General features: G+C 41.0%; 1 protein-coding gene across 1 annotated transcript in view; it reads right to left on the bottom strand.

Moving 5' to 3' along the window:
* STK33 (serine/threonine kinase 33) overlaps positions 1 to 19,552 on the bottom strand; it is a 217,579-nt gene that overhangs the window by 70,379 nt on the left and 127,648 nt on the right. Inside the window, 2 exon segments of the mRNA XM_026454003.1 lie at positions 664 to 723; positions 11,495 to 11,608. Coding sequence (XP_026309788.1) covers positions 664 to 723; positions 11,495 to 11,608 — 174 coding nt within the window.

Genomic DNA, 19,552 nt, shown 5'->3' with positions numbered 1-19,552 from the left:
CAAGGGGGAAGGGAATCCCTTTTCCTAGCCAGGCGAACTGAGACACACAACACCTGGAAAATCGGGTAATTCCCACCCCAATACTGCGCTTTAAGGAAACGGGCACACCAGGAGACTATACCCACACCTGGCCGGGAGGGTCCCACAGCCACGGAGCCTCCCTCATTGCTAGCACAGCAGTCTGCGATCTAACCACAAGGCAGCAGCAAGGCTGGGGGAGGGGCGCCCGCCATTGCTGAGGCTTAAGTAGGTAAACAAACCCGCTGGGAAGCTCCAACGGGGTGGAGCTCACAGCAGCTCAAGAAAACCTGCCTGTCTCTGTAGACTCCACCTCTGGGGACAGGGCACAGCTAAAAAACAACAGGGGAAGCAGCAGAGGCCTGTGCAGACCCGAACGACTCTGTCTGACAGCTTTGAAGAGAGCAGTGGATCTCCCAACACGGAGGTTGACATCTGAGAATGGACAGACTGCCTGCTCAAGTGGGTCCCTGACCCCTGAGTAGCCTAACTGAGAGACATCCCCCACTAGGGGCAGTCTGACACCCCACACCTCGCAGGGTGGAGTACACCCCTGAGAGGAAGCTTCCAAATCAAGAATAAGACAGTACACTAGCTGTTCAGCAATATTCTATCTTCTGCAACCTCTGCTGCTGATACCCAGGCAAGCAGGGTCTGGAGTGGACCTCAAGCAATCTCCAACAGACCTACAGCTGAGGGTCCTGACTATTAGCAGGAAAACTAGCAAACAGGAAGAAAACCTATACCAAAACCCCATCAGTACGTCACCATCATCAAAGACCAGAGGCAGATAAAACCACAAAGATGGGGAAGAAGCAGGGCAGAAAAGCTGGAAATTCAAAAAATAAGAGTGCATCTCCCCCTGCAAAGGAGCGCAACTCATCGCCAGCAACGGATCAAAGCTGGTCAGAGAATGACTTTGACGAGATGAGAGAAGAAGGCTTCAGTCCATCAAACTTCTCAGAGCTAAAGGAGGAATTATGAACCCAGCGTGAAGAAACTAAAAATCTTGAAAAAAGAGTGGAAGAATTGACAGCTAGACTAATTAATGCAGAGAAGGTCATAAACGAAATGACAGAGATGAAAACCATGACACGAGAAATACGTGACAAATCCACAAGCATCAGTAACCGACTCTATCAACTGGAAGAAAGAGTATCAGCGATTGAGGATCAAATGAATGAAATGAAGCGAGAAGAGAAACCAAAAGAAAAAAGAAGAAAAAGAAATGAACAAAGCCTGGAAGTATGGGATTATGTAAAAAGACCAAATCTACATCTGATTGGGGTGCCTGAAAGTGAGGGGGAAAATGGAACCAAGTTGGAAAACACTCTTCAGGATATCATCCAGGAGAACTTCCCCAACCTAGTAGGGCAGGCCAACATTCAAATTCAGGAAATACAGAGAATGCCACAAAGATACTCCTCGAGAAGAGCAACTCCAAGCCACATAATTGCCAGATTCACCAAAGTTGAAATGAAGGAAAAAATCTTAAGGGCAGCCAGAGAGAAAGGTCGGGTTACCCACAAAGGGAAGTTCATCAGACTAACAGCAGACCTCTCGGCTGAAACTCTACAAGCCAGAAGACCTCTCGGCTGAAACTCTACAAGCCAGAAGAGAGTGGGGGCCAATATTCAACATTCTTAAAGAAAAGAATTTTAAACCCAGAATTTCATAACCAGCCAAACTAAGTTTCATAAGTGAAGGAGAAATAAAATCCTTTACAGATAAGCAAATGCTTAGAGATTTTGTCACCACCAGGCCTGCCTTACAAGAGACCCTGAAGGAAGCCCTAAACATGGAAAGGAACAACCGGTACCAGCCACTGCAAAAACATGCCAAAATGTAAAGACCATCGAGGCTAGGAAGAAACTGCATCAACTAACGAGCAAAATAACCAGTTAATATCATAATGGCAGGATCAAGTTCACACATAACAATATTAACCTTAAATGTAAATGGACTAAATGCTCCAATTAAAAGACACAGACTGGCAAACTGGATAAAGAGTCAAGACCCATCAGTCTGCTGTATTCAGGAGACCCATCTCACATGCAGAGACATACATAGGCTCAAAATAAAGGGATGGAGGAAGATCTACCAAGCAAATGGAGAACAAAAAAAAGCAGGGGTTGCAATACTAGTCTCTGATAAAACAGACTTTAAACCATCAAAGATCAAAAGAGACAAAGAAGGCCATTACATAATGGTAAAGGGATGAATTCAACAGGAATAGCTAACTATCCTAAATATATAGGAATTGAACTCATCTCTGCACCAAGCGGACCTAATAGACATCTATAGAACTCTCCACCCCAAATCAACAGAATATACATTCTTCTCAGCACCACATTGCACTTATTCCAAAATTGACCACATAATTGAAAGTAAAGCACTCCTTAGCAAATGTAAAAAAACAGAAATTATAAGAAACTGTCTCTCAGACCACAGCGCAATCAAACTAGAACTCAGGACTAAGAAACTCAATCAAAACCGCTCAACGACATGGAAACTGAACAACCTGCTCCTGAATGACTCCTGGGTACATAACGAAATAAAGGCAGAAATAAATATGTTCTTTGAAACCAATGAGAACAAAGATACAACATACCAGAATCTCTGGGACACATTTAAAGGAGTGTGTAGAGGGAAATTTATAGCACTAAATGCCCACAACAGAAAGCTGGAAAGATCTAAAATTGATACTCTAACATCACAATTAAAAGAACTGGAGAAGCAAGAGCAAACACATTCAAAAGCTAGCAGAAGGCAAGAAATAACTAAGATCAGAGCAGAACTGAAGGAGATAGAGACACAAAAAACCCTCCAAAAAATCAATGAATCCAGGAGTTGGTTTTTTGAAAAAATCAACAAAATTGACAGACCGCTAGCAAGACTAACAAAGAAGACAGAAGAATCAAATAGATGCAATAAAAAATGATAAAGGGGATATCACCACCGACCCCACAGAAATACAAACTACCATCAGAGAATACTATAAACACCTCTATGCAAATAAACTAGAAAATCTAGAAGAAATGGATAATTTCCTGGACACTTACACTCTTCCAAGATTAAACCAGGAAGAAGTTGAATCCCTGAATAGATCAATAGCAGGCTCTGAAATTGAGGCAATAATTAATAGCCTACCAAGCAAAAAAAGTCCAGGACCAGATGGATTCACACCTGAATTCTACCAGAGGTACAAAGAGGAGCTGGTACCTTTCCTTCTGAAACTATTCCAATCAATTGAAAAAGAGGGAATCCTCCCTAACTCATTTTATGAGGCCAACATCATCCTGATACCAAAGCCTGGCAGAGACACAACAAAAAAAGAAAATTTTAGACCAATATCCCTGATGAACATCGATGCAAAAATCCTCAATAAAATACTGGCAAAACGGATTCAGCAGCACATCAAAAAGCTTATCCACCATGATCAAGTGGGCTTCATCCCTGGGATGCAAGGCTGGTTCAACATTTGAAAATCAATAAACGTAATCCAGCATATAAACAGAACCAAAGACAAGAACCACATGATTATCTCAATAGACGCAGAAAAGGCTTTTGACAAAATTCAACAGCCCTTCATGCTAAAAACGCTCAATAAATTCGGTATTGATGGAACATACCTCAAAATAATAAGAGCTATTTATGACAAACCCACAGCCGATATCAGACTGAATGGGCAAAAACTGGAAAAATTCCCTTTGAAAACTGGCACAAGACAGGGATGCCCTCTCTCACCACTTCTATTCAACATAGTGTTGGAAGTTCTGGCTAGGGCAATCAGGCAAGAGAAAGAAATCAAGGGTGTTCAGTTAGGAAAAGAAGAAGTCAAATTGTCCCTGTTTGCAGATGACATGATTGTATATTTAGAAAACCCCATTGTCTCAGCCCAAAATCTCCTTAAGCTGATAAGCAACTTCAGCAAAGTCTCAGGATACAAAATTAATGTGCAAAAATCACAAGCATTCTTATATACCAGTAACAGACAAACAGAGAGCCAAATCATGAATGAACTTCTATTCACAATTGCTTCAGAGAGAATAAAGTACCTAGGAATCCAACTTACAAGGGATGTAAAGGACCTCTTCAAGGAGAACTACAAACCACTGCTCAGTGAAATAAAAGAGGACACTAACAAATGGAAGAACATACCATGCTCATGGATAGGAAGAATCAATATCGTGAAAATGGCCATACTGCCCAAAGTTATTTATAGATTCAATGCCATCCCCATCAAGCTACCAATGAGTTTCTTCACAGAATTGGAAAAAACGGCTTTAAAGTTCATATGGAACCAAAAAAGAGCCCGCATTGCCACGACAATCCTAAGTCAAAAGAACAAAGCTGGAGGCATCACGCTACCTGACTTCAAACTATACTACAAGGCTACAGTAACCAAAACAGCATAGTACTGGTACCAAAACAGAGATATAGACCAATGGAACAGAACAGAGCCCTCAGAAATAATACCACACATCTACAGCCATCTGATCTTTGACAAACCTTAGAGAAACAAGAAATGGGGAAAGGACTCCCTATTTAATAAACGGTGCTGGCAAAATTGGCTAGCCATAAGTAGAAAGCTGAAACTGGATCCTTTCCTTACTCCTTATACAAAAATTAATTCAAGATGGATTAGAGACTTAAATGTTAGATCTAATACCATAAAAACCCTAGAAGAAAACCTAGGCAATACCATTCAGGACATAGGCATGGGCAAGGACTTCATGTCTAAAACACCAAAAGCAACGGCAGCAAAAGCCAAAATTGACAAATGGGATATGATTAAACTAAAGAGCTTCTGCACAGCAAAAGAAACTACCATCAGAGTGAACAGGCAATCTACAGAATGGGTGAAAATTTTTGCAATCTACTCATCTGACAGAGGGCTAATATCCAGAATCTACAAAGAACTCAAACAAATTTACAAGAAAAAAACAAACAACCCCATCAAAAAGTGGGCAAAGGATATGAACAGACATTTCTCAAAAGAAGACATTCATACAGCCAACAGACACATGAGAAAATGCTCATCATCACTGGCCATCAGAGAAATGCAAATCAAAACCACAATGAGATACCATTTCACACCAGTTAGAATGGCAATCATTAAAAAGTCAGGAAACAACAGGTGCTGGAGAGGATGTGGAGAAATAGGAACACTTTTACACTGTTGGTGGGATTGTAAACTAGTTCAACCATTATGGAAAACAGTATGGCGATTCCTCAAGGATCTAGATCTAGATGTACCATATGACCCAGGATCCCACTACTGGGTATATACCCAAAGGATTATAAATCATGCTGCTATAAAGACACATGCACACGTATGTTTATTGCGGCACTATTCACAAAAGCAAAGACTTGGAATCAACCCAAATGTCCATCAGTGACAGACTGGATTAAGAAAATGTGGCACATATACACCATGGAATACTATGCAGCCATAAAAAAGGATGAGTTTGCGTCCTTTGTAGGCAAATGGATGCAGCTGGAAACCATCATTCTTAGCAAACTATCACAAGAACAGAAAACCAAACACCGCATGTTCTCACTCATAGGTGGGAACTGAACAATGACATCACTTGGACTTGGGAAGGGGAACATCACACATCGGGGCCTATCATGGGGAGAGGGCAGAGGGGAGGGATTGCATTGGGAGTTATACCTGATATAAATGACGAATTGATGGGTGCTGACGAGTTGATGGGTGCAGCACACCAACATGGCACAAGTATACATATGTAACAAACCTGCACGTTATGCACATGTACCCTAGAACTTAAAGTATAATAATAAAAAAAAAAGTTTTTATTTTGTTTTGCTGTTGTCTTGTTTTGATTTGATTTGATATATATGAAAAAATAATAGGCAATGAGATTCTACACTTGGCTCTGCACTGTGTTATTTCCTGGCCTGCCTGGTTAACTGAGGGAGAAACAGAGAGAGAGATGGAAAGAGAGAGACAGACAGACAAAGAGAGACAGAGATGCAAAGAGAGAGAGATCTTGCCTTCAGATGTTAGATGTCTCCTAACATCTAACACTCACCATGCAGAGAGCAAAAGGCAAAGTCAGTAACACTCCAAGGAGCACAAGGACTTCATTTGGGGTGTAGGTAATTGATTATCTACAATGTCCTCTATCTAAGAAATTCTAGAAGGGCTTTCTCCACCCTCACCAACACCGCCCTGCCAAATCATCACCCCTATTGATCTTGAAATTGCCATTATTTGAGGATAAGCATTGTCCTCATTTATGGGTTTTATTTCTGTCTCACATGTCAGTGTGAAGAGAACACCAAACTGGCTTTGTGTGAGCAACATGGCTGTTTATTTCACCTGGGTGCAGGCAGGTTGAGTCTGAAAAGAGAGTCAGCAAAGGGTAGTGGGATTATCATTAGTTCTTAGAGGTTTTGGGATAGGCGGTGGAGTTAATAGCAATGTTTTGGGGGCAGGAGGTGTACATTCTCAAGGGTGGGGGAGATTATAAAGAACCTTCTTAAGGGTGGGGGAGATTACAAAGTAATCAGTTAGGGTGTGATCAGTTTACAAAGTGATCAGTTAGGGTGGGGCAGAGACAAATCACAATGGTCGAATGTCATCAGTTAAGGCTATTTTCACTTTTGTGGATCTTCAGTTGCTTCAGGCCATCTGGATGTATACATGCAGTCACTGGGGATATGACAGCTTAGCTTGGGCACAGAGGCCTGACATTCCTGTCTTCTTATATTAATAAGAAAAATAAAACAAAATAGTGATAAAGTATTGGGGCAGCGAAAATTTTGGGGGGTGGTGTGGAGAGATAATGGGCGATGTTTCTCAGGGCTTCTTCGAGTGGGATTAGGGGCAGCATGGGAACCTAGAGTGTGAGAGATTCAACTGAAGAAAGATTTTGGGGTAAAGGGTGATACTGTGGGGTTGTTAGAAGGAGTATTTGTCATATAGAATTATTGGTGATGGCCTGGATACGGTTTTGTATGAATTGAGAAACTAAACGAAAGACACAAGGTCCAAATAAAAGAAGGAGAAAAATAGGTATTAAAGGACTAAGAATTGGGAGTACCCAGGACGTCCAATTAGAGAGTGTCCAAGGGGGTTCAATGTTATTGTTTAGTTGGTTGGCGAGTATTTGGGCTCTATCCTTCAGTATTTTTTTTAATGTTGTCATATACCAGGCCAGATTGATTTAGGTAAAAACAACATTCTTCATTTAAAAATATACAGAGATCCCCCCCCTTTTTTTAGTAGTGAAAAAGTCAGAGCCTTGTCGAATTTGGATGAAAGAGAAATGCAAAGCCAGCAATTGTTTGTTAAAGAAGGATTAGAAACGGCTAGGAGAGAGTGAGTGAGATTGATAGTGTGGTGGAGATAGCTGGGGAGAGGTAGAGGGTGGCATGAGAATAAGAGCAAGTATAAAAGTAAAGAATAGGACTTCATCAGGGTCAAAGTATTGGAGTGTACTTTGTCACTGAAGATCTTCCATACACTTAAAGAGAGACTTAAGGGTGGCAGTTTGAGGTAAAACCAGGATCCACTAAATACCAAGAGCCTGAGAAACTGCTTGGGTGTTTTGACTAATAAAGGCTGGTTCATTATCAGACTGTATAGAGGTGGGAAGGCCAAACTGAGGAATTATGTCTGACAGAAGGGTGGCTTTCTCAGACCCTGTGGGAAAGGCCTCTACCCATCCAGTGAAAGTGTCTACCCAGACCAAGAGGTATTTTAGTTTCCTGACTCGAGGCATTGTGAGTAAAGTCAATTTGCCAGTCCTGGGCGGGGGCAAATACCTGAGCTTGATGTGTATGGAAGGGAGGGGTCCTGAACAATCCCTGAGGAGTAGTAGAATAGCAGATGGAACACCCAGAAGTGATTTCCTTTAGGATAGATTTCCACAATGGAAAGGAAATGAGAGGTTCTAAGAGGTGGGCTAGCAGTTTGTAACCTACATGGAAGAGGTTATGAAATGACAATAGAATAGAATGGGCCTGTGAGGCTGGAAGGAGATATTTTCCCTGGTCCAAGAACCATTTGCCTTGTGTGGGAAGAGATTGAAAGGTGGACGTTTCAGTGGAAGAGTAAGCGGGAGTGACCGATGAAAAGGAGAAAAACTGACCGTGAGGGACTGAAGTTGGAATGCTAGCTGCTTCTCTAGCTACCTTATCAGCATAAGCGTTGCCCTGAGCCATGGGATCTGATGCCTTTTGATGGCCCTTGCAGTGAATGACTCCAGCTTCCTTTGGAAGTAAAGCGGCCTTGAGAACAGTTTTTATTAAACAGACATTAATGATGGAGGACCCTTGTGTAGTGCGGAAACCTTTCAGCTCATAAAACAGCATGGTGGTGCAGGATATGGGGTCAGTATAAATACTGACGCATAGTCCCTTTACAAGAGTGAGGGCCGGAATTAAGGCAATGAGTTCGGCTTGCTGAGAGGTAGTGGAGGGGAGCAGAGCAGTAGCCTCAATGATAGATGTGGAAGATACTATAGCATAGCCTGCCTTTGCTGGTGTGTGGCGATTAGGCCTGATGGAACTGCCATCAATAAACCAAGTGTGAAAAGGGTGAGGAACAGGAAAGAAGAAAATATGGGGAAATGGGGTGAATGTCAGGTGTATCAGGGAGACACAGTCATGGGGGTCAGGTGTGGTATCAGGAATAATGGGGGAGGCCAGATTGAAGTCTGGGCCAGGAACAATGGTAATGGTGGGAGACTCAACAAAGAGTGAGTATAGCTGAAGGTGCTGGTGGGGCAGAAAGTACATGTGTCAAGTATGAGGAGGAAAATAGATTTTGGAAGTTATGAGAACTGTAGAGAGTGAGTTGAGCATAGTTTGTGATTTTGAGGGCCTCTAAAAGTATTAGGGCTGCGGCAGCCACTGCACAGAGACATGATGGCCAGCCTAAAACAGTAAGGTCAAGTTGTTTGGACAGAAAGGCTACAGGATGCGATCCTGGTCCTTGTGTAAGAATTTTGACTGCACAGCCCTGCACTTCTGCTGTGTGTAATGAAAAGGGTTGGGATGAGTCAGGGAGAGCTAGGGTGGGGGCAGTCTCTAAAGCTGTCTTCAAGGAATGGATTTAGGATCTATGGTATCGGCTACATTTCCTTTTGTGAGTTTATATAATGGTTTTGTTAGGATGGCAAAACTAGGTATCCAAAGTCGAAAGTATCCAACCATGCCTAGGAAGAAAAGGAGTTGTTGTTTTGTAGAAGGTGTTGGGGTTTGAGAGATCAGTCGGACACAATTGGCAGGGAGAGCATGTGTGTTTTTATGAAGAATTATGCCAAGGTAGGTAACGGATGGAAAAGAAATTTGAGCTTTGGAGGGGGATACCCGATATCCTTTGGAGAATAAATGCTGAAGGAACAGAAGGGTGTCTTGTTGAGAACATTCAAAGGAGGGGCTACAAAGGAGAAGGTCATCAATATACTGAATAAGGTGAGAAGCAGAGGGGTGGAAAGAAAGTAAACCATGAGAAAGAGCTTGGCTGAAGTAATGAGGGCTGTCCCTGAAACCTTGTGGCAGCACAGCCCAGGTAAGCTGCTGGGACTGATGGGTGTCAGGGTCAGTCCAGGTGAAAGCAGAGAGAGGCTGGGTTGGGTGCAAGGAATAGTAAAGAAAAAACTAATAGGTGGAAGTTTTAGGCCTGACAGTTTCCAATAAAAAATCTCCCTGCAAGGAATAACAAAGGTCCTATTCCTCCACCTCCCATCCACCTGATTTGGGAAAACACATAACGGTTCTTAAGGGAGTGGAAATGGATTAGTCATAAGGCAAATTTTGCCTAATTGAAATTTTACCTAGTGTCATTCCAGCTTCCAATTACCACTGCTCCTCAACATTTAGCATCTCAGGAGTGGGTGGGACATTGCCCATCATACTATGCCCCGCCCAAGCATTAAGCCACATTTATAGGTTAACCTAGAACAGCAGTCCCCGACCTTTTTGGTACTAGGGACTGATTTCATGGAAGACAACTTTTCCATGAACCAGGGATGCGGGAGAGGGCATGGCTTCAGAGTGAAACTGTTCTACCTCTGATCATCAGGCATTAGTTGAATTCTCATAAGGAGTATACAACATAGATCCCTCACATATACAGTTCACAGTAGAGTTTGTGTTCCTGTGAGAATCTAATGCCACCACTGATCTGACAGGAGGCAGAGCTCAGGTGGTGATGCTCACTCGCCTGCTGCTCACCTCCTGGTGTGCAGCCTGGTTCCTAACAGGTCATGGACAGGTACCAGTCCAAGACCTGGGGGCTGGGGACCCTCGACCTAAAGGATCAAGAGAAATAGTGACTGTGAGGAGTGAATTTTTGTCTAGACAAGATATGGAAAGTTACCCCAATTTCTCCTAATATCCATCTCGATTCTGTTTCTCTCCCCTTCCCAAATGGCTTGACCTGAATATAACACAATATTACACTATTCACTTCATATACTGACTATATAGTTTTATCTTACTATCTTATGGTCTCACAAACTCTCAACATAAATATGAATATGAAAGATTATTAATTCCTAAAGTTGCAAGTAGGCATGATAGTTACATAACCCAAAAACTGAACCCCTAACCCTACCTAACACCAAAGAAGCAAAGGAAATAACATCTCAGGCAGCACTTAGGATGCTACCTATGGTTCTAAAGAATTCTAAAATTTTCTAGAAAGGCTCTTAATCCCTTTATTAAGATTGATATGTTACCTTACTAAACATTAGGGAGAAATGGTATGTAATTTGCTACAGTTTGTTTTAAATAATACATAAAGCCTACCATTTTGTTTTTTAAATGTGATATTTATCATCACAAATCCTAGGGGAAAACACCATAATGTTGTTTGGTTTTTCCCAGGCACAGAAGTGCAAAAGGTTGATGAAATGATCAGGTGTCAAGTCTGAGGTCTCAGACTTGATCATCAAGAGAAGCCCAGTCATTTCCCAGTTCGAGAGGAAATCTAGTGAGGAGTGCGGCAGATAAAAGAGTATAATGTAGATAGTTGAAGCAAAAGTGATTCAACGTGAAAGAGCAGGCAGGATGAATAAACAGAATTAGCTAACAGTGAGGAAATGAAAGGAGAGGATAGGAGAAAAGTATATCAAAACAACATCAGGACAGAGTATCAGCACTTCTAGCTAAGGTATCTCTAGCCCACAGCCCTGTGCCTACAGATACTGAAAACCAGCCCTTATCTTCAGCATACTCTGGTAAAATTTACCTATTTTTTGTTATATTGGTTATATTATTCCTTCCATTTGTTTTTTCCAGGCAGCACTTGCCTACTTGAGTTCAGAAACTAGTCCCTTTCCAGGAGGCTAGAGAAATGCCATACTTCTCCAGGGGATCAGCCCAGGCTGGGACCTCGGGGTGAGAGGCAGCTTGTGTTAGTGTGAAAAGCTGTACTGCCCACACCCACCCTGCACTAACACTGTGCCCTCAGTAGGATGCTGCTAATGAGCCTTACCTTTTCTTTGTTCACTTTTTTAATTGCCCACTTCGTTTCTGTTTCCTTGTCTGTCGCTTCAATGACCATTCCAAAGCTCCCTTTTCCCAATATTCTTCCAAAGGTATAGATTTCCTGGAGGGAAAAAAAAAAAAAAAAGAATTCTTTGTCTCCCTATGCCATTTAACAGCTATTAAAATGAACGGCTGGGCGCGGTGGCTCACGCCTGTAATCCCAGCACTTTGGGAGGCCAAGGCGGGCAGATCATGAGGTCAGGAGATCTAGACCATCCTGGCTAAAGCGGTGAAACCCCATCTCTACTAAAAATACAAATAATTAGCCGGGCGTGGTTGCGGGCACCTGTAATCCCAGCTACTCGGGAGGCTGAGGCAGGAGAATGGCAAGAACCTGTGAGGCGGAGCTTGCAGTGAGCCGAGATGGCGCCGCTGCACTCCAGCCTGGGTGACAGAGTGAGACTCTGCCTCAAAAAAAAAAAAAAACAAAAAAAAGAACATATAATACTGACAGATACTCACCTAAGGGAAAAGAGATTCTGCTCCAAGTTAAAATCAAATAGAAGACACTACATATTTTCTCCAATATTAATAAACACATCTTAACCAAAAATAAGTGTTGATGTGTTAATGAATTTTATTAAGTGTCCTTTGGAGGAAAACCATAAAAATCCTAATGGTGAAATGTGGAAAAACTCAAAAGTATAAAAATGAATCTCTTTCAAACTATAATATATTAATGAAATATCTTCATAAGAAAAAGGAGAAATGGAGTACTAATATATATACATAAGTGTGTGCAGATATAAAATACACTCACGCCAAAAAATCCCAAATCTCTGAGAGCTATACTACAAAATCAACACATAGTAACTACTGAACAAATGTTTCCTTATTTAACAACTAATGCTTTCCCTTTATCTTATTAAAAATCACTTTTGTTTTATTCCTTTTGCTTTAGAAAAAGCAGTATGTGACAAAAATTTCAACAGATCAGCACTGAGAAAAAAAAAATAACCACTACTCATGAAACCATCATCCAAACCAAGAATCCATCCTCTTATCATTTAACTTCTACCTACAAAGAAAGAATACATTGGTTTTGCCAACACCACCATTTTGGTTTGCATTGTAAATAATAAACAGCTAACTCATTTACACTTCCATTTCTTGTAAATTTGGTTTTGGGGGAGTCAGTCTCCCTGATTCAAATCAACTCAGTTTCTAGACCCATCATGCATAGGAACCAGAACATGGGGAGGAGCTGAACTAATGCCACTAAGTAATGCCCTGGTTGGATCAGCTAGTCAAAGCCTTCCATAGAAATGCCACTCTCAAAATGCCACTCTCTCTCTCTGTGTGTGATCACTTTCACATTCACCATGTGTATCAGTCCGTTTTCATAATGCTGATGAAGACATACCTGACACCGGGCAATTTACAAAAGAAAGAGGTTTATTGGACTTACAGTTCCACATGACTGGGGAGGCTTCACAATCATGGCAGAAGGCAAGGAGGAGCAAGTCACATCTTACATGGATGGAAGTAGGCAAGGAGAGGGCTTGTACACAGAAACTCCCGTTTTTAAAACCATCAGCTCTCGTGAGACCCATTCACTATCATGAGAACAACATGGAAAAGACCCGCCCCCGTGATTCAATCATCTCCTGCTGGTTCCCTCCCATGACACATGGGAATTATGGGAGCTACAAGAAGAAATTTGGGTGGGGACACAGAGCCAAACCATATCATTCCAACTCTGGCCCTTCCCAAACCTCATAACTTCACATTTCAAAACCAATCATGCCTTCCCAACAGTTCCCCAAAGTCTCAACTCATTTCAGCATTAATTCAAAAGTCCACATCTAAGACAAGGTAAGTCCCTTCTGCCTATGAGCCTGTAAAATCAAAAGCAAGTTAGTTACTTCCTAGATACAATGGGGGTATAGGCATTGGGTAAATAATAGCCATTACAAATTGGAGAAATTGGCCAAAACAAAAAGGCTACAGGCCCCATGCAAGTCCGAAATCCAGTGGGGCAGTCAAATCTTAAAGCTCCAAAATGATCTCCTTTGACTCCATGTCTCACATCCAGGTCACGCTGAAGCAAGAGGTAGGTTCCCATAGTCTTGGGCAGCTCTGTCCCTGTAGCTTTGCAGGGTACAGCCTCCCTCCTGGCTGTTTTCACAGGCTGACATTGAGTGTCTGTGGCCTTTCCAGGTGCATGGTGCAAGCTGTCGGTGGATCTACTATTCTGGCGTCTGGAGAATGGTAGCCCTCTTCTCACAGCTCCACTAGGCAGTGCCCCAGTAGGGAATCTGTGTGGGGGCTCCCACCCCATATTTCCCTTCTGCACTTCCCTAGAAGAGGTTCTCCCTGAGGATCCTGCTCTTGTGGCAAACTTCTGCCTGGGCATTTCCATATATCTTCTGAAATCTAGGTGGAGGTTCCCAAACCCTAATTCTTGACTTCTGTGCACTCGCAGACTTAATACCACATGAAAGCAGCCAAGGCTTGAGGCTTGCAGCCTCTGAGGCGACAGCCCAAGTTCTATGTTGGGCCCTTTCAGCCATGGCTGGAGTGGCTAGGATGCAGGGCACCAAGTCCCTAGGCTGCACACAGCATGGGAATCCTGGGCCCAGCCCATGAAACCACTTTTTCCTCCTAGTACTCTGGGTAATGGGAGGCGCTGCTGTGAAGACCTCTGGCATGCCCTGGAGACATTTTTCTCATTATCTTGGGGATTAACATTTGGCTCCTGGTTACTTATGCAAATTTCTGCAGCCAGCTTGAATTTCTCCTCAGAAAATGGGATTTTCTTTTCTATTGCATTTTCTATCACAGGCTGCAAGTTTTCCAAATTTTTATGCTCTGCTTCTCTTATAAAACTGAATGTCTTTAACAGCACCCAACTTACCTCTACAACGCTCTGCTGCTTAGAAAGTTCTTCCACCGGATACCCTAAATCATCTCTCTCAAGTTTAAAGTTCTACAAATCTCTAGGGCAGGCGCAAAATGCTGCCAGTCACTTTAGTAAAACATAACAAGAGTCACCTTTACTCCAGTTCCCAACAAGTTCCTCATCTTCATCTGAAACCACCTCAGCCTGAATTTCATCATCCATATCATTACCAGCATTTTGGTCAAAGACATTCAACAAGTCTCCAGGGAGTTCCAAACTGTCCCACATTTTCCTGTCTTGTTCTGAGCCCTCCAAATTGTTCCAACCTCTGCCTGTCACCCAGTTCCAAAGTCACTTCTGGCCGGGTGTGGTGGCTCATGCCTGTAATCCCAGTATTTGGAAGGCCAAGGCGGGCAGATTATGAGGTCAGGAGATTGAGACCATCCTGGCCAACATGGTGAAACCCCGTCTCTATTAAAAATACAAAAATCAGCTGGGTGTGGTGGCCTGTGCCTGTAATCCCAGCTATTCGGGAGGCTGAGGCATGAGAATAGCTTGAGCCCAGGAGGGGAAGGTTGCAGTGAGCTGAGACTGCACCACTGCACTCCAGCCTGGCGGCAGAGCAAGACTCCATCTCAAAAAAAAAAACAAGGCACTTCTACATTTGTGGGTATATTTTTGGCAGCACCCCACTCCTGGTACCAATTTACTGTATTTATCCATTTTCACACTGCTGATAAAGACATATCCAAGACTGGGCAATTTACAAAATAAAAAGGTTCATTGGACTTAGAGTTCCACATGGCTGGGGAGGCCTCACAATCATGGCAGAAGGCAAGGAGGAGCAAGTCACGTCTTACATGGATGGAAGCAGGCAAAGAGAGGGTTTGTGCAGAGAAACTCCCATTTTTAAAACCATCAGATTTTATGAGATCCAGTCACTATCATGAGAACAACACGAGAAAAACCTGCCCCCATGATTCAATCATCTCCCACAGGGTCCCTCCCATAACAAGTGGGAATTACAGGAGCTACAAGATGAGATTTGGGTGGGGACACAAAACCAAACCATATCACCACGCAACAGGTAAATGAGAGGCTTGTCTTTGTGTTTTCTAATGCGCACATTCCTTTCTTTTGTAACAGAAAATTCAATGCCCAACTAATTACTCACCTCCTTCATGAAGGGTTTCCTTGTTTCACACAATTGTGTCTGTTCTGTTATTTTTACTCCTATCACCATTTATGCATTGGTCCTCAAACAATATTATTGCTTTTTTGTTTACAAACCTTTTGGTTCATTTTTTTTCTTCCAAGACAGTCTAAAAGCTCCTAAAGGAGCTGTTTCTTTTGTATCTCTTAAAAAAAATCTAGCTCCTCTCTCTTCCTTGATACCACTTAATAGCACATAATAGAATTAAAGTCAGAAAACTTAGATAATTATAAAATGGTACAAAACATAATTTTATTTTTATATTTATATGCAACTCTCAATTATATACAGAGATACCTCAGAGATATTGTGTATTCAGGTCCAGACCACCACCATAAAGCAAAAATTTCAATAAAGCATATAAAAGTTATGTTTACAGTACATTATAATCTATTAACTGCAATAGCATTATGTCTAAAAATGTACACAAAATTTTAAAATGCTGTATTGCAAAAAAAAAAAAAAATGCTAACAAACATAAGAATGCAGTTGTAATCTCTTTGCTGGTGGAAGGTCCTGCCTCCATGTAGATGACCGATGACTGATCAGGGTAGTGATGGTTGAAGACTGGAATGGCTGTGGCAATTTCTAAAAGTAAGACAACCATGAAGTTTGGTGCATCAATTGACTCTTCCTCTCATAAAATATTTCTCTGTAGCATGTGATGCTGCTTGATAGCATTTTACTCACAGCAGAACTTCTTTCAAAACTGAAACCAGTGCTCTCAAACCCCGCCACTGCTTTATCAACTATGTTTATGTAATATTTTAAATTTTGTTGTCGTTTCAAAAATGTTCACAGCATCTTCACCCAGAGTATATTCCACCTCAAGAAATCACTTTCTTTGCCCATCCATAAGAAGCAATTCTTCACTCATTCATGTTTTATCATAAGATTGCAAAAAGTCAGTCCCATCTTCAGGCTCTACTTCTAGTTCTCTTGTTGTTTCCATTATATCTATAGTTACTTTATCCATTTAAGACTTGAACCCTTCAGTCATCCATGAGGGTGGGAATCAACATTTACCAGACTCCATTAATGTTGATATTTTGACCTTCTCTCATGAATCACAAATGTTCTTAATGGCTTCTAGCATGATGAATCCTTTCCAAAAGGTTTTCAACTTAATCTGCCCAGATCCATCACTATCTGTAGTAGATATAACCTTATGAAATTTATCTCCTAAATAATAAGGCTACAAAACAGAAATCACTTTGATCCATGGGCTACAGAATGAATGTTGTGTTAGCAGCCATGAAAACAACATCCATCTTATACATGTCCATTAGAGCTTTTGGGTGACCAGGTGCATTGTCAATGAGCAGTAATATTTGGAAAGGAGACTTTTTTTCTGAGCAGTAGGTCTCAAACGTGGGCTTAAAATTTCAGTAAATCATGCTGTAAGCAAAGGTGCTATCATTCAGGCTTTGTTGTTCTATTTAAAGAGCACAGACAGAGTAAATTTAGCATAAATTCTTAAGGCCCTAGGAATTTCAAAATGGTAAATGAGCACTGGCTTCAACTTAAAGTCACCAGCTTCATTAGCCACTAACAGGAGAGTTAGCCTATCCTTTGGGGCTGTGAAGCCAAACATTGATTTCTCCTCTCTAGCTATGAAAGGATTAGTTAGCATCTTCTTCCCATATAAGGCTTAAATCAGTTGTTTAGTGTAGCCACCTTCTATCAATGGTCTTAGCTAGATCTTCTGGATAACTTGCTGCAGCGTCTACATCAGCACTGGCTACTTCCACCTTGCACTTGTATGTTATACAGACAGCTACTTTCCTTAAACCTCCTGAACCAACCTGTGCTGGCTTCAAGCTTTTCTCCTACAACATCCTCACTTCTCTCACCTTCACAAAACTGAAAAGAGATAGGGACTTGCTCTGGATTAGGCTTTGGCTTAAGGGAATGTTGTGCTTGGTTTGATCTTCTTCCAAATCACTCAAACTTTCTCCATATCAGCAACAAAGCTGTTTTGCTTATCAGTCATGTATTCACTGGAATAGCACTTTTAATTTCATTCAACAACTTTTCTTTTGCATTAAAAACTTAGTTAACTGGTGCAAGAGGCCTAGCTTTTAGCCTATCTTGGCCTTCAACATGCCCTCCTCATTAGACCTAATCATTTCTGGCTTTTGATTTAAAGTGAAAGACATGTAACTCTTCCTTTCACTTGAAACACTGCAGGGTTATTAATTGTCCTGACTTTAATATTGTCTCTCAGGGACTAGGAAGGGCCAAGGAGAGGGAGAGAGATGGAAGAATGGTCAGTCACTGGAGCAATCAAAATGCACACAACACTTATTAAGTACGCCATCTTATATGGGTGCAATTTGTGACATCCCCAAACAAGTACAATAGTAACATCAAAAATCACAGATCACAGATCACAATAGATACAATAATGAAGAAAAAGTTTGAAATACTGTGAGAATTACCAAAATGTGACACAAAGGCACAAAATGAGCATATGCTCTTGGAAAAATGGCACCAACAGACTTGCTTGACACAGTTGCCAAACCTTCAAATTTGTAAAAGATGCAAGATCTGCAGAGGGCAATAAATCAAAGCACAATATGATGAAGTATGCTTATATCTTATAAAGTGAGTTAAATCTCAACTAAAATGGTCATTTACCCTTTTCTCATTTACAAAATAATCTCTTCATAACCATTTCCCCAATTTTTCTTGTCCTTTAAAAGTTCAACTTTCATTTTCTCTCTCAATGGAACCACAATTTGAAGACAGTATTTCAATACTGTTTAAATAGGAATTCTAAAATGAGAAATGGCCAACTAGTTTTTTATAAACTAATCACTTTGTTCAACTAACTGCTTTGATATTAACACATGGTGATGAAGGAGAAAATAGTTTAATATTTCTAATAATTGTGTAAGGATGATATTAAAATGATAATGTAGATCTATTTTTATTGACACAGAAGAAGTCCATGACATAGTGTGCAGTGTGAAAAGCACATAAGATATGATTTCATTATGAAAATGTATGTATGCAGAGGTGCTTACATGGATATCTGGGAAAATGTTCATCTAAATATTAAAAGTAATTATGTAAGGGTAATAGAATTGTGGATGATTGTAATTTCCTTCTTTATACTCTTCTGAAATGTTTAAAATATTTAAAATGAGCCTATTTTATAGGGGAATAGAAGCTTCAACTTCAGCTACACCAGGTTAAGGTTACTTCTTTAAAATACGTATATATATTTGAAATAACACCTAATTTAAAACAGGAAAAATGTTAAAGAAAAACAAAACAAAACTAGTACATGCATAGAAAAAGTGAAGGTAATAATTTTTAAATTGGTTATATCTGGTTGATAATTTTTATTTTCTCCATACTTATATTTGCCTAATTTTTCACAATGAACACAATTTGCTTTTATAAAAGCTCTTAAGACTAAATTTGTTATTTATTTATTTTATTGTTTTTGGAGACAAGGTCTCACTCTATCACCGAGGCTAGAATGCAGCAGTATGATCATAGCTCACTGCAGCTTCAAACTTCTGGGCTCAAGTGATACTCACATCTCAGCATCCCCGCAGTAGCCTGGACTACAGTTGCATGCCACTATACCCTGCTAATTTTTTTAAAAAATTTTGTAGAGAAGGAGTTTTGCTGTGTTGCCCAGTCTGGTCTCAAACTCTTGGCCTCAAGTGATCCTCCTTCCTCAGCCTTTCAAAACGCTGGGATAACAGGCATGAATCATCATGCCTGGCCCAAGACTAAATTTAAAACTTGGTAAATTCGTCTGTGTGTGTTGTAAGTACAGGACTTTAATTAAAGGGGAGAAATTTAAACTTTTCAAGTCAGAGTTTCTCAGGCCAGGCAGCTTTTCTAAGCACTTCATGTAAGTTGCCAAATATCTTTTAAAACAAGTTTTGATGTCAGGCTTGATCATTTTTAGCTTTTGATTTAAAGAGAAA

This window comes from Piliocolobus tephrosceles, chromosome 13, assembly GCF_002776525.5.
Source record: "Piliocolobus tephrosceles isolate RC106 chromosome 13, ASM277652v3, whole genome shotgun sequence".
In the NCBI taxonomy this organism is placed as follows: domain Eukaryota; kingdom Metazoa; phylum Chordata; class Mammalia; order Primates; family Cercopithecidae; genus Piliocolobus; species Piliocolobus tephrosceles.
Note: the sequence above shows the minus strand (reverse complement) of the source record. Positions and strands in the feature narration are given on the sequence as shown.